This window comes from Hipposideros armiger, unplaced genomic scaffold, assembly GCF_001890085.2.
Source record: "Hipposideros armiger isolate ML-2016 unplaced genomic scaffold, ASM189008v1 scaffold_273, whole genome shotgun sequence".
Classification (NCBI taxonomy): Eukaryota; Metazoa; Chordata; class Mammalia; order Chiroptera; family Hipposideridae; genus Hipposideros; species Hipposideros armiger.
Genome location: NW_017731623.1, coordinates 2,310,162 through 2,328,858, shown reverse-complemented (window position 1 = coordinate 2,328,858; position 18,697 = coordinate 2,310,162). Strand labels below are relative to the sequence as shown.

The 18,697-nt window shown below is 41.3% G+C and overlaps 1 protein-coding gene across 1 annotated transcript in view; it reads right to left on the bottom strand.

Moving 5' to 3' along the window:
• Positions 1–931: 931 nt before the first annotated feature.
• LOC109390507 (nuclear body protein SP140-like) overlaps positions 932–18,697 on the bottom strand; it is a gene marked incomplete at its 3' end in the record, with an annotated part of 35,481 nt that continues 17,715 nt past the window's right edge. Inside the window, exons 7-15 of the mRNA XM_019657060.1 lie at positions 17,483–17,566; positions 15,586–15,735; positions 13,696–13,773; positions 11,465–11,575; positions 9,530–9,613; positions 6,670–6,750; positions 4,597–4,677; positions 3,368–3,445; positions 932–1,128 (exon numbers count right to left, since the gene is read on the bottom strand). Of these exons, the coding sequence (XP_019512605.1) occupies positions 932–1,128; positions 3,368–3,445; positions 4,597–4,677; positions 6,670–6,750; positions 9,530–9,613; positions 11,465–11,575; positions 13,696–13,773; positions 15,586–15,735; positions 17,483–17,566 (944 nt within the window). The remainder of the gene's footprint in view (positions 1,129–3,367; positions 3,446–4,596; positions 4,678–6,669; positions 6,751–9,529; positions 9,614–11,464; positions 11,576–13,695; positions 13,774–15,585; positions 15,736–17,482; positions 17,567–18,697) is intronic.

Below are 18,697 nucleotides of genomic sequence, written 5' to 3'. Positions count from 1 at the left end.
GACATTCTGGAGGACATCCACCAAACCTACATGCTAGGTTAAGAGTACCTGATCTGAAGTCTCCCCTACTGACAATTAAGTGGCAGGATCACTTGTGTTTTGAGGCCTTGCTAAGGTTGTGACAAAAATGACTAGCAGAGGTACACTTAGACTTTTTTCAGATTCCAAGAAGTGTTGGGTGTGACAACGGTGGAAATCACTGTATAAGTACAAGTTTTATTACTAATATTCTAATAGAGTAAACCCAACACTGCCATTTTAAGAGTGGATTTCTCCTACATCATTAATACATAATCAATAGGGTGGATCCATTAACATGACTTCATAATAATCTCTTGCCCCCGCTGCTATTCCCAAAAGGGCCACAAAGAGTAAGGCAGAAAAAGGACAGTGCAGGGGTCGGCAAACTGCGGCTCGCGGGCCACATGCGGCTCTTTGGGGATGTAGGTGTGGCTCTGAAGTAAAATTGAAAATGAAAATAAAACTACCATAGTTTCATTTATAAAATTTTTAAAGGATATTATTCACATAATGGAGATTTCATTTCTTTTATAGGTCTTTAAATTGCTTTTAAACTGTTGTGAGGGACAGGATTGGATCTCCCATCTCAAAAGTTTGCCGATCCCTGGGATAGTGGGAAGGCCTGGACCACCTGCCACCACCCTACCTGGGGTTTGTGGCACCTGTGACTCCACCCCCATCCCCTGACTCTCACAAAACTTTATCTATTGTGTCACATGCTTGGCTACTTTCAGGCCTTGCTTCCGAACCTCCTGGCACATCTTCTGAGAAGCATGTACACAAAAATACATCTCATTACCACATGCTGGGCCAAAATTATGATTTATGAAGACCTATCATTTGCCTATATGATCCTCATTCTGTGACTTTGTTGATCTCGTTTTCCACTTCTTCCTCTGAAATGTTTCACTGATCTTCCATATCCGACTCTTCCTGTGAGTCTCCCTGTTTTCCTCTCTTGTCTTTTTCTCTTTATCAGAACTCTGATTCTGTCTTTATTATTTGTTAAGTCATAGTTACCTTGTCCATCACAGGGTAGTAGGCTGGAGGTCTGCGCTTGTGAATCTCCTTCTGTATTCAATTGTACAGCCTCTGGTTCACCAGACACTAAAGAGAAACAAGAAAATTACTGTCCGTGGATCCTGAGACAGTGATTTAGGGAAATTTCCTGGTGCACTCTTGCTGCGCCTTTGTACTCTGAGCTACAATGAACTGCTTCCTCAGAAAAATATACCTGCTCCAATAATCCCACCTGAGGTCCTCCAGGGCCATGCTTTTCCCATCTTTTCTGCCTCATTCTACTTCCTCTACTTTCATTTTTCTCCTTGTAGCCCTAAGAATGCAATACACAGACCTGATTCTTCCAGGAACAAACTACCTGCTCTTTAAATACTGTAAAAAGGAACTAGCAGAACCATTTTAAAACTCATCCCAATTGGCCAATGACTACTGACATCACTAACCTCGCTTAAAAGGCTGCTAATCAGACACAGCCTTACACTTCTGAAAATCAGCCAATCCGCAACAGCCACGCCCCAGAAAGCCTGTGCCTATGGCTAAATGGAGCCTATTCACAGTCACTCCTGTTTCTGAAAGTCTGCAGTCCCTGAATCACATGCTTTCCAAAACTCTATATCAAATCAGTAGTTTCAATTTTTAAAGAAATTGTGTCCAACAAGTATGGTGCCTCCTCCCACCATAAGTAAGTAAGCCACAAATTCCTGTTTTAACTTCAGATACTGCGTCATGGGCAATTCCTTCAAGACGGAGTTTCCACCAAGATCATCTTGAAGACTCTTGCTTAGGAAGGTCCTGTGCAACCCCTTGACCAAAGGTGTAAATTGCCGACCTCTTGTGCCCAACTCAGATTGCCTTCCTGATCCACTGCCAAGTGAATCTGTCTCAGCAACAATGTGAGTTCTGATGTGCTTCATGAGCTCTTAGCCCTGAAGTTATCTTATTATTTAAATATGTGTGTGTGCAGTTAGATACAAAGGAGTCTGACACTTGCTTTGGAGGTGCAGCATTTAGCAAATATCCTGTTAATGGGCTTATTCTTCCACGACTGCATTTACTCTCACTCTCTTTTATCTATTTTTAGACAGCATAGTCTCATGTGTGTGTTTTTTCTGATTTTTCTGTGCTTTCTGAATGTAAGAAGAAAGTGATCCAAGGCAAATGGATGAGGCATAGACCTGATAAGTCCCGTATCCACGCAAGCCCCCAAAATGAATTAATGGGTGTGTGTCCATTAGGCAGGAGCCAATTTGTGCAAAAATATTTGGTCACACTTTGTCTTGAATACCTGACCAAAACCTTCACAAAGGGACTTCACAGTTTGTTAATTTGTGAAAGAAAATCCTTTTGTTTAGCACACAATCTGAGGTCACCTATTACCATGTAATTGATCACATGTCTACATTTTAGTCTCTTCTTGGTGGATGAACCCCATACTCCATTCACATGCAGGACACCACTCACTCCTATGGCTGAGTGTTGTGGCCTCTTTGCTGTTTGTCATGGGCTTGCCTTTGCCAAAGCTTCAATCTCCCACTGGCAGAACTCTACTTCCTCTTTGTACTCTCAGTATGATTTTAACTCTTGCACTTAATAAATGACAAAACCTCATGAAAGATGACTTTTGGTTTCCATGGGGAACCTTCTGTCATGTCTAAAGTATATAATACATTTTATGGTATTTCTATAAAAGAAGAGAGAAAATGCCCCAAAGTTACCATTTGCCAACCAGTAACTGTTACTTTCATACCATTATCTAACATTTTTTTTCTTAAAGAAAAAATAATAATAAAACCTACATAATTAATAGGTAGGGATCTATTTTACAAATGAAATTATCAGATTAAATGTACTAAACAAGGACTAACTTCAGAATGCCTGGAAAATTCTGTAACAGGTGATCAGTTTTTACTTGATGAGAACGTTAGTATACCTATACTATGCCTGATTCAAAATCTGGAGGCAATAAACCAGATAAGCAGGAAGCCAACCCTGAGACAAACAGGAAGAACAAGGCTGATCACATGTCCCCAGTGGAAATGTCCCTGCCTTCAGACCTCCTGGTCTTGTGTTCACCTGACTTAACATGGCTCCTGTCATTATCATGAGAGCATGAGAACAGTTAACCCATCTCATAAGTAACCCATCCCTTACACCTAATTCTTGCTCTATTGTTGATCCTTTCCTCTCAGCTCTATGTATTTTTTTCTTTCTGGGTATGAGAAGGGAAACAGCATCAGAGGGGAGAAAAAGGGGGCGATTTTCCTCCCTGTAGATAAAAAAAAAAAGAAGATTGAATTCATTAAATGGGAATTTAAATCACAATTACCTTCTCCATCACATAGTTGTTGGCCAGGCATCTCCTCTGGTTCTTTGGTCATTTGGGGACTTTCACAATCACCGGACACTGAAGAGAATCAAGCAAATGAGCTGAACCAGACTGTCCAGAGCACAGGTGAGCTGCCCTTTGGGAAATAGCACATCTGCTCCAAGCACCTCACCTCAGATCCAACCAGGTCCTGTCTGTCTCTGTTTCCATCTCATTCACCTCACATTCCTGCTCTCTGCTTCTCAGTTACCTACAGACCTGCCTCCTAACATTTCTGCTTCTGCACCAGGACAATCTTCATGCATCTTTGATTTTGTGGGCTCCACTCTCCTTGACTTCTCCTATCTCTTTACTTTTCTGTCTTTTCTTCCCTCAATGGTGACCTTGATCTCTTCTTTTCTGCTTATTCTAACTCTGTTCTCCCAGATGCCTCCAGTCCCTACACCAGGGTCCAGTTGTTCTCTCCCTGTCTCTCTGGATTTCTTCCCCTCCCTACTGACATTCTTTATTTGTTAAGTCGAAGTGTCTCTGCAACAGTCCCTGTTCTCATTCCTCTGGGAGCCTGCAGGTCTCCCTTTGGACCCTGATTTGTCACCACACTGACTCCTGCTAGCCTCACACAGCCACCACCTGCAGTGAGAAACTTGGGACATGGCGTCTGCTCGTCCTGCTACTTTGATCTCAGGGAAAAACAAATACTATTTTTCTGTGCTTCCACTTCTTTATCTCTAAGGAGGGATAACAACCGTTTCCCTGGCTAAGTTCTAAAGTTTTGTGAGGAAATCTCACTTACCAAAGTACTTTGAAAGAAAAGGGTGCTATGTAATTTCATAACCTGAAGAAGAACATGTGCCAAAAACTGTAATTTGGGTTTGAGAGTTATTGATCTTTCTTCTAACAAGTAGATCTCAGAACCATGTTGCTTTTGAAGCCTCACCAAGGTTATGACAACGTTATAGTGCTATTATTAAGCACTAGATAAATACTTAGCTTTTATTCTTTATAAAAAATAAGGTGTGGGCAGGAGTTAGAATCACAATATTGAGTCTTCAGTATAAATAAGCATAAAGGATATAAAAGAAAAATAATGCCATCTTTCTGTGATATTTATCCACTACAATACAAAGAGGGAAACCATCGATTCTAACACTAGGGGTCCGGCTGTTCAGCTTTGGATTCCACCTCCCAACACCCTTCAGCCCGGGGCTGGTAATCACCCCCTTCCTTACCTGACTCGCATCTTCGTAGGGAGCTCAAGGGTTCCTGGGGTTCTTCTCGATCACAGTACTCCAAACAGGTATTGCTGTCCTCTGCAGAAAGAATTGAAATCCATGAGGGTCTCACTATACAACCATGGGGAAATCTTGGCAAGAAAACACATAGTGAAGACATGGGAAGCTCAGGTATGTCCTAGGTGGGACTGTCCCGGTCCCAGACCGTCCTGGTCTGCCCTTGGCATTCACCTGGCCTGCAGGTTGACTCACTCCTGTCACTGCCACCAGAGGCTGAGAACCATGCAGCATCTTCCTCCCTCCCTGTACCCCTAATCCCACTCACTTCTTCCCCTTCCCCATCGCGTGTACTTTACTTCAGTCTCTGCCCTTGCCTCCTGCTGCTACTGTCTCCAGATGCTTGTCTTTGTTTTAATGTGTTTCTGTCTCCTCAGCTCCTGCCTCTTTTTATGTTGAGTTCCTGACACTGCTCTGTTTCCCCTTTCCCCGTCTCACTTATCTCCTCGCCCCCTTTCTCATAGTAGGTATCAGGAAAGGCATCCTTGAAACAGTGTAATACAGCCTAATCAAGAAATGGGATAAGCAGCACAGTGGGCCAAGGCAACACCACCAAACACAGAAAAAAGCTGCTCAACGGCCCACCTGTAAAAGAGAGATCAGAGCATTGCAACCCCTGAAAACATTTATACTCTCGTTAGAGATGAGGCAGAAGAAATGGCTGGGGTGCCATGGTGAATGGAAGGCAAAGAAGGCTACAGGAAGGATAACTGATTGAATCCAAGGGCAACGAAGGTCCCTCGGTTTACGTGGGAAAGTAATAGGATCTGATTTACATCTTGCAAATCACAATCATGCTAAAGTGCAGAAAATCAGTGGGATGGGAGCAACAGAGAATGGGACGTCCATATTCCCGTTCCTAAGAGAGTCAACTCTGGAGAAGCAGGAGTTCCTGTTTTCACAAAAGAAAAGTTGGGTTCCATTTGGAAAGCGTCAGTTCCTAAAAAAGATCCAAGTGGAGAAGGTCCTGGCATAAATGTCATTAGACCATAGATCGATGACCTTGGGACACACGTCTGCCTAGCAAGCATGCCCTTGACACTCATTCTGTTCCCTGAGAGTGGTGGAGGCAGCCAGAGAGAAGAGTGCTGTTCTCTGAGTATATTATGGGCACCACTCTCTACCTGGGGGGACCTTAACCTGAAAACTCAATAGTGACCTACACCCCTTTCGCTGGGAGATGCTCCTGCCTAGTGACTCACACTTCAGCATTACAGGATCCCACCTTCTCTCCTCTCTTCCTTATGCAACAGGGTTCACTCTTTATTGATTCTGAAATTATTTGGATACCTCTTTCTCTACATAGTTTCCTTTGTGCTTATTTTCACATTATGATTTTTTGGTATTTATTTGCCTCTATATATAAATCTCTAACTTTTATCTCTGTACCTCATTTCTTTCTACTTTGTCTCTCACTTTCTCTTGTTTGATCTGTATTTCTCCCACTCAACCTTCTGGATGCCTGTACATTTTTCATTATTTTATGTATTTTCCTCACAGGTCCTTTCTCCCAAATTGATAAAAATTCTTCCATTTCACATGGACCACAGTGCCGCAGAGGCTTTGCTAATCACCTCTATCCTAACAGTCCCCCACAGGACCTTTCTAAATTACAAGCCTATCAAACATTCATAAAACTTACTTCCGTGTTCCTGGTACTTCCGGAAGTCGGCTGAGAATGTTCTCCTTGCCTTATTTGCCATAACCTGCAAATGTCTGGATGTTTGCATGCATTTAGTAAAATCGCCCAGCACTCCCAGGTGTCCCAGCCTGCCTTTGGCATATTCTGTCTACCTCCATTCTCCATGCGAGGATCCCATCTCCTCCTAGGAGCTCAGCTCACCTGTATCCTTTGTCTCTCTCTCAGTTTGGAAAAAAACAAAGCAATCCTATCTGTATGTATGTGAATATGAGGAAGAAAATGGTAGGATGGGAGGAGAGGTGGATTTTTTTCCTTTGCTGACCAGAAAACAAACATTTATTGAGGTGGTTGGGAATTTAAATTATAGGTACCTTCTCCTTCAGCTGGTAGAAGGCTAAGCATCTTCTCCAGCCCTTCATTAGTCATTTGCAGAGCTTCAGAATCACAGATCACTGCAGAGAAACAAGAAAATAGCGGACCGGGGAGGGTGATCAGAAAGAAACGTCAGCGTGTTTGTGCCAACCATGGTAGAAAGTGATATGTGTACCCCAAGCACTGCTCCTGAGAAGCCACGCCATCTGGCTCTGCTTTTTTGTTGTTGTTGTCATCTTATTTCCCCTCCGTTTCCTTCTCTTTGCATTCACACATTTCTGTTTCTTCACTGTGCACTGATCCCATTGTTAGGCTTCTCTCCCTGGCTTGTTTTTTGGTCTTGTTTTTAGTTTTTGTTTTTTTCAGTGATAATCCATCATTTCTTCAGTTATCCTGTCTAGCGCTCTTATTCTAGCTCTCTCCTAGCACAAGTGGTTGGGTCATTCCTAGGCTCTCAGTGGTTCCCCTTCCCTCCCCACCATTATTTTTTTTTCATAAATGATACTCTTGGACCCTGGTTCACTCCCTGGGAACCTGCAGGGACTCTTTGACTTCCTATTTCTATTCTGACCACAGGACCCTACCATGCATGGGCTGGCTTTGCTCAACTGTCACCCTCAGTGACACATCCAGGACACTTGTGCCATTTTTCCATTCCTACTTTGCCCTTGAAAACTGATTTGCATGTCTTTCTGTGCATTATTTCCTCATCCATAAAATAGAGGTTATGAGTTTTTGTGTCTGTGGCTTAGGTTTTGTGAAGGTTAAAGGTCTTGCACAATCCAACAATCGGATGGAGACTGTCGGGAACCTTGCACTCCTTATATTCCACACCTTTCTCATGTTCACCCTTCCCACATGTCTCTGCTTCTTTTGTTTCTATCTCTGTATCCTGCATTTGGTGTTCCTTGGTACTTGTCTTTGTTCTGATTTGTTTCTTTTCTGATATCTGTCCCAACTTCCCTATTTTCCCTTTTGCTTCCTGATGCTGTGCTTTATGTCTCCTCCCATCCTGCTGCTTTCTCAAACTACGGGTCAGAAAAGGCATCTCTGAAATGGTACACACTTTGCACATGAATTCACCTGATTAGTGAGCAGAACGGAGGGCAGAGTAGGCCAAGAAAACTGTCCTAGGCACAGAGCTAAGCACATGCAAAGGCTCAGATGAGAAAGAGTAACCAGAAAATTAAAATTCCTGCAAAGTTTCATACCAAGTTTTGAAGTGATTGCAGGAGAGGCAGGGGTGAGACTGGACCCATGGGAAGGAAAATGGATTTAATCCTTATGAAAACAAGAAGTTGTTGATTTAAGGTAGGAAAGTAAAGTCAGGTTGCATTTTCAAAGAGTCACCTAGTTGAGTTGGAGAAAATGTATGTAATGGATGCAAAATTGGGTGAAGATATGAAACTAAAGGCCATCGCTCTAGTTCCAGAGAGAAGAGGGATCTGACTAGTTTTTGTGTTGGATGTGGAAAGGAGTGGACAAGTGGGACATGTTAAATGTATAGCTGACTAAACTAAATGATTGATTGGGTGTGTAAGTTGAGGGAGAGGAACAAGACACTGATAACCCCTAGGTGCATGCTTGAGGGATGGAACAACAGTGTTTCATACTGAGATAGGAGACACCAGAAAGGAAGCAGATCTGGGGTTAAGATGGTATGTGCAATTATAGAAGCATCTTGTATTGAGGTTCCTGGAAAAAAAATCTAAATGAAGATGTCTTTTAGATCCCTGCAGAAATGTATTCTGGCCCTTTGAAGAATGAGCTTAGAAGACAAGTCTGGGCCAGAGCTTGGAATTTGGGGACTGTTAAGTTATCATGGGAGCAGACAAGAATGGCGGGGGAAGGCTCATCGCCTCTGAGCACATTACAGGTGCCACTTTGATAACTGAGGACACCATAATCTGAAAGCTCATGGCTAACAGGTACCATTCCTAGTGTCAGAAGTTGTTTCTGTGCAGTGACTCATCTTCGCTTTCTCCGATGTCCCAAACCATCTTCTTGATCCTTTATACACAGGAATCCCTTTCTACTGACTTTTCACTCATTCTCCTTTATCTTTTTCTGTTTGTGTAACTATGGCTCTCCCCCACTCTTCTATTTCTTAGCACTTCCCTATGTGGGTTTCTCTCTTAATGTCATGTTCTCAACCTTTTTATTCTGTGCTGTGATTATTGAGCTTGTCTCCTTTCTACTATGGTGATCATTTTCCTGCTTCTGTCTGTTCTCTCTCATTCTTAACTTTCTGTTTCTAATTTTTCAACCTAAAAGTTAAATCAAAAAATTTAAATTTCAGCCTTCCTGTATATTTTGTTCATCTCACATATTTATTCTCCCATGTCATCAAAGTTCTCTTTTTTTGCCATTGATGAACAGAGAGGTATCCTTCCCCTCGCCACATCCATTTGAAAAGTCTTTCTCAAGCATTTTCTATTTTGCAGTTACACTCATTATGCCCTGGCACAAGCTGGAGAAAATAGCTTGAAAATTGTGTTCTCTACTGATAACACATCTCACCTGGTGATACTTGGATTCCAAGTTCATTTAGGTGAAACTGGCAACACTTCAGTCTGCCTTCATTTAATGACTCATCTACATTTTTCATTCTCCCTTTCTTTGTATGTGTCCTATACCCAGTGAAATTCCAGCCATTCTCAGCTCATCCTTTCTTCACTGTTTATGTCTCTAAAAGGAAGTGACTAGAAGCTGGGCATAGTCTGTCTATATGTGTGACTGTGGATGGATGAATGGATGGATGTGTGGATGGGGGAATAGGAAGAGATGAAAAAATAGGCATTTCTCTGTTTACAGGAAAGTAAAGTTTCATTAGATAATAGGTGCTTAAATCCTAATTACCTTCTCCATCATAAGGTAGTAACACGGGCATTTCTTCTGATTTTCCTCCTTCATCCATTTGTAGATCTACAATCTTCAAGGACACTGAAGAGAGAAACACAACCATGATGAAAAATTGAAAGTGACCTGACTCTACCTAGATGGGGTCATGCTCAGGGTGCCTCAGAGCTCTGAATTTCAGAGTGCAGGGCACTGCTCTTTGGGAATAAAAATATGTTTGCATCAAATGAGCTTTTCTCTGCACTGCTGAGCACATTGTTAGGCTCCTTTTCCCCTTTCTCCTTCTCTCTCCTCTTTTTTACCCTCTAACTCTCGTTCTGCACATTGCTGCATCTGTGTCATGAAGACCCATAGATCTCCTTGACTAGGACTTTCTATCCTTGACTTCTACTGTCTCTGCATTTGTACTTTTCTTCCTCCATGGTGTTCTTTACCTTTTTGCTTCATTGTTGCCCTATTTATTCTTTTACCTCACTTCCTCTTATCTAGTATTTTATTATTCCCCTGTAATCCCTGAAGAGTGAGTTTAAAATTCTCTCTCTCTTCCCAAACCCCAAACTGTTTGTATTTAAATTCCATATATATTTAGATAAAATTGGGCCCACTTATACAACTTCATTTGGTGCCCCCAACCTACATTTTCATTATTTTGTGTTCTCAAATTCTATACCCAGGGGGCCCCTCACTAAGGCACTTAGCCCTCCTTTGCCCTCTGCCTCCCACATACCTGGGGAAAGCAGGCAAGAGGCAGAGAAAAGGTGTGATTTGTGTTGAGGAGAAGGAAGGTAAGTGTCCCTTGCATACAGACAGACAAATAGATTTAAGGAGGTAATTAGTCATTTAAACCCTAACTACCCACCCCTATCACCTGGTAGCAGTTTGGGTGTGTCTTTGGAATCGCCTCCCTTAGTCCTTTCGAGAGCTTGGTGATCACGCAGAAATGACCAACCAGACATGGTAACCATAGAACAGACCTGTTGGGACAGAGTCCCAGACAGCAGTTTCCAGACTCTCAGCCTCACATGGAAAAGTACTAGCGCAGCTTGCAGCCCACGCATGCGCAGAACACCTGGAAACGCCCTCCCCTCTTGTGTAACCAGTTGGCAATCAGCCACTATTGTTCTGTGTGCTGTATAACCGCCCTGGCTACGTTAGCAATCGCGCATCTTGCGCATCTTGCGCATCTTGCGCATCTTGAGGATCTTGAGGATCTTGAGGATCCTGAGGATCTTGAGGATCTTGCAGATCTTACAGATCCTGCTTCCTGTCTCTCGACCGACTGCCTCAAGAATAGAACTGTGGTACGAACGTTTTACCGATGGCTCCGATGTCTTTTTTCAGCCTCACCAAATCCAAGAGCCTGCCAGGAGTCAAACTCCTGCGTTATAAGACCTCAGAGCGCTCATGCCGATTTCTGGTGTTCAGCACTTGGGAGAGCGTCTTCTTGGGAAAATGGTACAGGTGCTCCAAGGAGTTCCCCTAATCCCTATACCCTCGTTCTACCGCTTTTCCTTCCTGTTTCCCCCCAGTCACCTCCTCTGTCCTGCGCATCTTTCTTACTACACACTGTGGCTTCTATGCCACGAGGGATTAACTCATCTCCTTGACTCTGGCCCCCTCTCTGCCTTTTCCCTCTTCATTTTTCTTCACTGCTCTTTATCACTTTTCCTACTTGAGGCTCTCTTTCTTGCTCTTTCTAGATCTCTTGCATTCATTATGGCAAGTCCCAATCTTTACTATTAATAGGTGTGAAAGACATCCCCTTCCTCAGGCATATTTGTACTAGAATGTGCACTTAAGAACATGGATTTCCAGGACACACTGGTTGTTTTGACAGTGGAGGATGTTCATAGTTTAATGCATCAGGAAACACCAGTTCTGAATTCCGTCACCTGACACCCTGCAACCCAAGGCTGATAATCCCCCTTTCCTCACCTGGCCCACCACTTGGTGGGGAGCTCAATGCTTCCTGAGGCTCATCTCCATCACAAGGTTCACAACAGGCTATGCTATCCTCTTCAAAACGTAATGGAATCCCATGGACATCTCAATTTATGAAGAAAAACAAAACAAAACACCGCAAGAAAATTATGAGAAACCAAGAAAGCCTGAGAAACTGGAATGCCCCACTCTGCAAACAACCTGACTGAAAGTTAACTTTGCTTCAGTAGCTTTCGCTATAGGCAGAGAACAATTCAACCATCATGGGGAAGTTTTCCTTTTCTTACACCTGGTTCTCTTTCTACGTCTTCCCTTTCCATTTGTTTCTGTGCATTGTTATCAACCTCTGCCTCTGTTTCTTTCTGCTGGCATCTCTTAGAGTGTCTTTCCTGTTAGGCTTCTCTCGTTTCCTCTGTTCCTACAACTTTTTCTCTTGCTTCCTGTGATACTGCTCTTTCTCTCCTTTTCTGTCTCTCAATTGTTCTTTCTGCATTTCATAAAGAAAGTCCTCACACTGAGATAGTAAATTTTAAACCGAATTTAAGCAGAGTGGAGATGGAATTGGAGGATAGTAGAACACAAAAACTGTTCTGAACAAGGCATATGAGAAGGCGCAGATATAAAACAGAAATTTAACAAATAAAATTATTGGGAAAGAAAGTTTATTCTATCTTGAGTAGTGTAGGAGGCAAGTGGTAAAGTTAGGGAAATAGCCAGGTAGCTCATTGTTGATGACCTTGGAGGCCACTGAAAGAAACTTTTATTTAGTCCTAGTCTATTAATAAGATAAGTAGGAAAATAATACAATCTTATTTTCATTTTCAAACGTTCCATCCATTTGAAGTGCCAAAAACTCATTTCATGAGAGCAAGATTAGAGGGGGGAGATAAGCAGATGACTGCTGCTCTGAGAACCATGACAGAGATCTGGATTAGAGACTTGGCCCGGGGGATATGACAGAAAGACAGGTGGAAGTTATTTTGAAAGAGAAATGACTATGTTAAGTGAGAAACAGGGATATATATTTGAGGGCAAGAGAAGTCATGGATGAGTTCCAGGTTTCCAACTTGGAAAACCATTGAACAATTGTGACCCCTCACTGTGAGAAGACTGCTAAGGAGGGATTACGTCTAGCTTGAGCAATGAAGATGCTGTTTTCAGCCTAGAAGTGCCAAGTTTAAGGTTCCTGAAAAAAATGCAAGTTAGCTCTCTATCAACCTCGGTCAATGGGTAAATGGACTCTGAGATAATTTGGGTGCAGATTTGGTCTCAGGACTCATTGGAATATTCAGGGAAAGGTCTGTTGCCATCTGAGCATTTTTCAAGTGCCATTTTGATGATTAGGGTCAGTTTAATTTGAAAACTCAAGCTAATGTTGTCAACTCTTGTGCCCAAAAATGCTTATACCCAGTTCTCTTACCCCAGACTTACTGTGTCCCAATCTGTTCCTTTTTCCCCTTTATCCTCTTTCACTCTCAACCTATTTCCATCCCTTCTTTTTTTAACTCTTTCTCTAGATGGTTGATTTTGTACCTCTCCCTGACTTTCCCCATTTCTTAGTATTTAATTTTCTCTCCATCCTTCTTTTCCATATGTTCTTCTCTCAATTTTTATCTCTGATCCTTAAAAGATTTTTCAGCTTATCTCTTCTCTGCAGTGTCTTACGTTTGCTCTCTTTCCATCTCTGTTTCTACCACTTTACCTTAACCTTCTGTCTGCCAATATTATTTTAACTTTTGTCTCTCTGTGATTATATCCTCCAGGTTCCCCTCTCTCATCATCTCCAAAACTCTCCTCTTGGACTTTGACTCCAACTGGCCAGCTACATAATGAAAGTCCCCCACATGATCCTGACTTGTCACATTATTTCTAACTTCCTTTTAATTGTTACATAAAATTAATTGAAAATGATCCCCATCCTAACCTGGGATGGTAGGATTTGATATTCCCTTTAAAAAACTGTATCCATTCATGTAACTTGTCATATGTTACTCCCTGTCTACCTTTTCAAATTTCTCTTTTTATATTTTTCATCAGTGAATACTCTGTCTACCTAGGAGCTCAGACTCCTTTTCTCACAGTCTATCTCATATCTGTGGCAGGAAAGGGCAGATAGGAGAAGTGGGGTTAGCAGAGATCTAGGGTCAGAGACACAATGCAAATCTTTTTCTATGAAGACAAGAAAACAAAGGTTTAATACAGAATCTAAGTTAAATGATAGTTACCTTCATGTGGCAGTAAGCTGGTTGTAACTTCAAACCCTCTTACATTATTCATTTGGAGAGGTGAGTGTTCATGGCCCACTAAAGAGGGTGACAAATAATGACAGAACTCAGTGACCAGAGAGGACACTTCTGTGTGCTCAAGCTGAACTCTGATATTCAAGCACCAAAGACTCCACCTGAGGCCCAACAGAGTCTTGTTCACCTTTTTTACTGAGTTGTATATATCTTAAATGAAAAACAATTGTGTGACCATCAGCCCAGTGAAGATTGGGAACATTGTCGCCATGCCTGGAAATCCCCTTGCCTTTGTGTTCCAGTCAGTTTCCACCCACTATAAGCAACCACTTTTTTTATTTCTATCACCATTAACGAGACCTTCCTTTCTGGTACTATACTTGCCTGTATTCATGCTCATACAAATTGGATCACACAGCATGTACTCTTATGATTGGCTTCTTTTGCTCAACGTAAAGTTTTTGGGATTTATCCAGGTTATCACATATTCCAGTAGTTCACTCCTTTTTATTGCTGATTGGTATTCCACTCTATAAATATTGTATATCATAGTTTATTAAGTCCCCTGTTGATGGGCATTTTCTTTGGTTCCAGGTTTTAGCTATTAGGAATATAGCTACTCTAAACCTTCATGTACAAATCTTTGTGTGCACATACAACTTCATTTCTCATGAGCAGATACCTAGGAGTGAAATGCTGAGTTGTAGTTTAGATTAAGTTTATAAGAGACAGCCAGTTTTCCAAAGTGGTGGCATCACCTTACATTTCTATTAAAAATATACACAGGAGTTCTAACTGTGCCATAGTCTCATCAACTTTAGGCATTGTATGTATAAGTCTTTTTAATTTTAGCAATTCTAGTGCATGAATGGTAATCTGTTATAGTTTTAAATTTACATTCCCTTGATGATTAATGACATTGTACATATTGTTATGTTCTTATTGGCCATTTTGTATCTTCTGCAGTGAAGTGCCTGTTCAACTCTTTTGTCCATTTTTGAATTGGTGGTGTGTCTTTTTATTATTTGTTTATAGGAGTTCTTTATATATTCTGGGTACAATGTTTTGTCAGATATATGTATTGCAAATATTTTCTCCCGGTCTAGGACTTGCCTTTTTTTTTCTTAATGCTATCTTTGGATAAGCAGAAGTTTTTAATTTTGATAAAGTCCAATTTGCCAAGTTTTTCTCCTATGACCCATACTTTTTGTCCTATATAACAAATCATTGCTTACCTAAATTGCAAAGATACTCTCCTGTGTTTTCTTCTAGAAGCTCTATAGTTTTTGCCTTGACTTTTAGATTTGTGAACCAACTTGAATTATTTTTTGTGGATGGTGTGAAGGAGTGAAGGTTAATTTTTCCATTTGTTCTGCCTCTGATTCAGTCTTTTTTACAGCTCAGTCTACTTCTCTTCATTTTCCACATTTCTGCTTCTATTCATGTCCTCACTGCTGCCTCTGCCCTAGGAACTGTTTGTGCATCCTTGATGCTGAGGGCATCTCTCTTTTGAACGATGCTGTCGCTTTTTGTTTTTGCCTCTCTCTCCCCTAGTGAGGCTTCCAGTTCTCTCCCCTGTGCCTCTAGATATTCCCTTCCAGCCCTCTCTACACCTATGCTATTTCAGCATCCACTCTCTGTGTCTATTTGTGGTTTCCTCCTCTCTCCCCTTTGCCACAGAAACCGGACACCTTTTCTTGGTAAATAAATGTCTCCTTGCCTCAGACTCTGGTCTACTCCTCTGCCTTCATTCATGGCTCCCTGGAGCCTCCTTTCTGAATTATGAACACATGACACAGCCCTTACCTATTGCCCGTATGTGTGACAGTCATTCAGAGCCACCCAGGCCAATGTTGGACTGTCCGTCAAACTTACCTTCTTGTTGAGCTTCTTGGGTATATTCATTTGTCATTTCCTGGGTTTGCACTGCATTATTTGGGCCATGAGATGAACCTTCTCCTCTTGTACTCATCTGTTGCCCATCACTGAGATGCTCTGGGATTCTAGCTCTAGGTAGGGTGTTACCTGGATCACATTAAAAAGGTTGAAGAATATGTTTTCCCTTCCCTTCATGATGAACCTATTTTATTATTTGCTAGTAACTATTACTATTACTTCCACTGCCCTTCTCCTTCCCCCCACCTTTAATATGAGAATCTGTAAATATATTTTTTATATACTTTGTACGTTTTAATATACATTTTATACTTTTAGCAATTTGTCTTTATTCAAAAGAATGAGTATGATGATTAAAATACATCCAAATTTTATATAAATGCATTAATGCATTTAAAATGTATAATACCTAAGGTGTACTTTCAAATTAAAGGATATATATTAATGGCATTCTACAAGGCTGATTATATTCTTATGGTTTTTTTACGTGGGCTACTTCCAAGTAAAAACAAAAATCAACACATAACAAATAAAGAAATTTATTATGGACCATTTGGCCTAAGAATGGGCTTGAAGGCCATTTCACTCACTGCTACTCTAGTCTGGAAAATAATTTTTCTCTTTAGTGGGTGCCTGAGGAGAAAAATCTCAAAAGGTAGAGCATTGAGTAAATGTCTAGTTGGTGGAGTCAGATATACATTATAATAACAGTAGTAAGCATATAGCAATTAGTATAAGTGCTTCACATAAATTAAGTTCCTTAATTCTTATGACAACCTTATTTTAGATATAGATATAGATACCGATTTATAGATGAGGAAATTGGACAGAAATTAAGTAATTTGCCCAAGTAAGTGAGTGGTAAAACCAAGATTTGAAGCCTTTCAGTGGGGCCTCAGAATCTTTGCTCTCCACTGGTGTGGAGGAGAAGGTTGGAGTTTGAGATAAGCCGATTCCTAATTGCGTGAACCGCACATATCACTAACTATCCTCCCTCACACCTCAGTTTTTTCTCCTGAAAAGTGGGAATAACAAAACTCTTTTGATAAAGTTGTTATGTGAATTAAGTGAGATGCTACTTGTAACAAGGTATCTGGGTTATAGGAACTTTGCCAGAGATCACAGTTTTCAGTATTAATGTCTTATATGTTATAATTGAATGACTAATTATTAGTAATAATATGAATGAAAAGATGATTGAAAAGTTAGAATCAGTGGTTATTGGCTACAATGGTACATAGTTCATATATGAGAATTAAATGAAATGAATTGATCCACGTAAAGTACAGACCATATGCCTAGTGGTCCATGAAAGTTAGGTGTTACTATCATCATTGTTGATTGCTCTCTACTTTTTTCTCTCCTTTTCACTCATTTTCTTTGTCCTCTCTTTCTTTTCTACACAGTACCACTCCTTCCACATTCTCTTCTACGCACAATTACTACTCATTCTCTTCCTCTCTTTACTTTTATTATGAGTCATATTTCAGTTCCTTCTTTTGACACACCAAGGGCTCCCTCTTTGGACTTGTTACATAAGATCCAACCCTTACTCTTTCTCAGATCCACTGAATTCCCAACTCAAAGTTACTAACGTCAGTTCTTCCCCTTAACTATGCCTCATGGTCACAGTGAGATCTTCTCTCTTGGGTCATGTTCCATCTTCTTAGTTGCTATACCTGCCTGGCAATGTTCTTGGGTTCTACATTGGGCTGGTTAATTGGAAACCCACAACACACCACCGCTCTGGCTTCCCCATCTCTTTCTGCATCCCTTCCTCAGGGTACACTCTTCACTTAGCAGCTCAGTTCCCTGATCTCTCATCTGCTTTGCTCTTGGTAGATGAGAAAACGAGTTTCTATCACGTCATAATTACCTTGTTCATAGCTTAACTGGAAGTTGAGCATCTCTTTCGCCTCTTCATCATCAGTAAGTTGGTAACGGAGGTTGTCGTGAATTGCTGAGAAAAGGAAGGAAAAGGCATTTGGAGACTTGAGGCAATAACCAGGGGCTGCATCTTACAGTTACACACCCAGGCACATTCTCAGCTCTGGTAGTTCAGAGGGAACCTTCTAGCCCTCAGGGAACCCTGGGCTTCAGTGTTCTCACATGACCTGTGATTCAGTATTGCTCCTGGAATCCTATACCTGTTGCACATAGAGATATACCTCTCAAGATTTAAAAAGGATGGACAGTGGACAAGCTGTAAATCATGTTTAACCCCCTTCAAAATGATCAGAAAACAGTGGAAGCCAATTTAACATAAATAATATATGAGGAATTTGTTTTATAAATTATACACAACTAGAAATAAGAAAGGAGAGAGACTTCTTCAGAAGAAAAGCAATGTTTATAGAGAAACTGACCTATAATTTAAAAAAAAAGAAAGAAAGCTCCAACATCTTTTAAGAATGAGAATTTAAAAGAAAGGAAGGAAGGGAGGAAAGATGGAAGGGAGAAATGAAAGGAAGAAGGAAACCAGGAAGGAAGGAGATCTCGGGTCATGGAAGATGATAGTTACAAAGAAAGAGACATAACACTAAAAAGGAAGTAGCACATTCCCAGAGTGGAATGGGTGGGAGGGATTCGGGAAACAAATGAAAGACACTTCCTATAAAGCACAAACAGGAAGTGAATATTTTTTAAAAGATACAAACAAAAAGTGAATATGTTCTGAAGGCGCACATACAGGACATGAATATACCACAGCTGTGCCAGTGACTCAGGAAGCGGCAACAAGAAGTTCAAGAAACTAGCCCTGGGCGTCCCACTTCAGAGCTGCGTTCCAAGGTGGCTCATAAAACAGATGAAGAAGCAAGGCTCCCAATACATGAGAAAAAAAAAATTAGAAGAAATACAAAAAGATGCCAGCCAGAAGGAAAGGTGAGTACACTTCCTGGATGTGGCAAATCCCACTGAGTAGCCATGGCAGTAGGGAAGGTGTGAAGGTAGAGGAAGCTATCAGAACAATAGATGCATTTGCCACCCCCAGGACATGCTGACTTCATGTCCAGGCATGTCTAGAGGAGGAAATGGTAGGTAAATGCTGTGGGCATCAGTGGTCTAGAGCATAATGGGGGGGGTTGGGGGG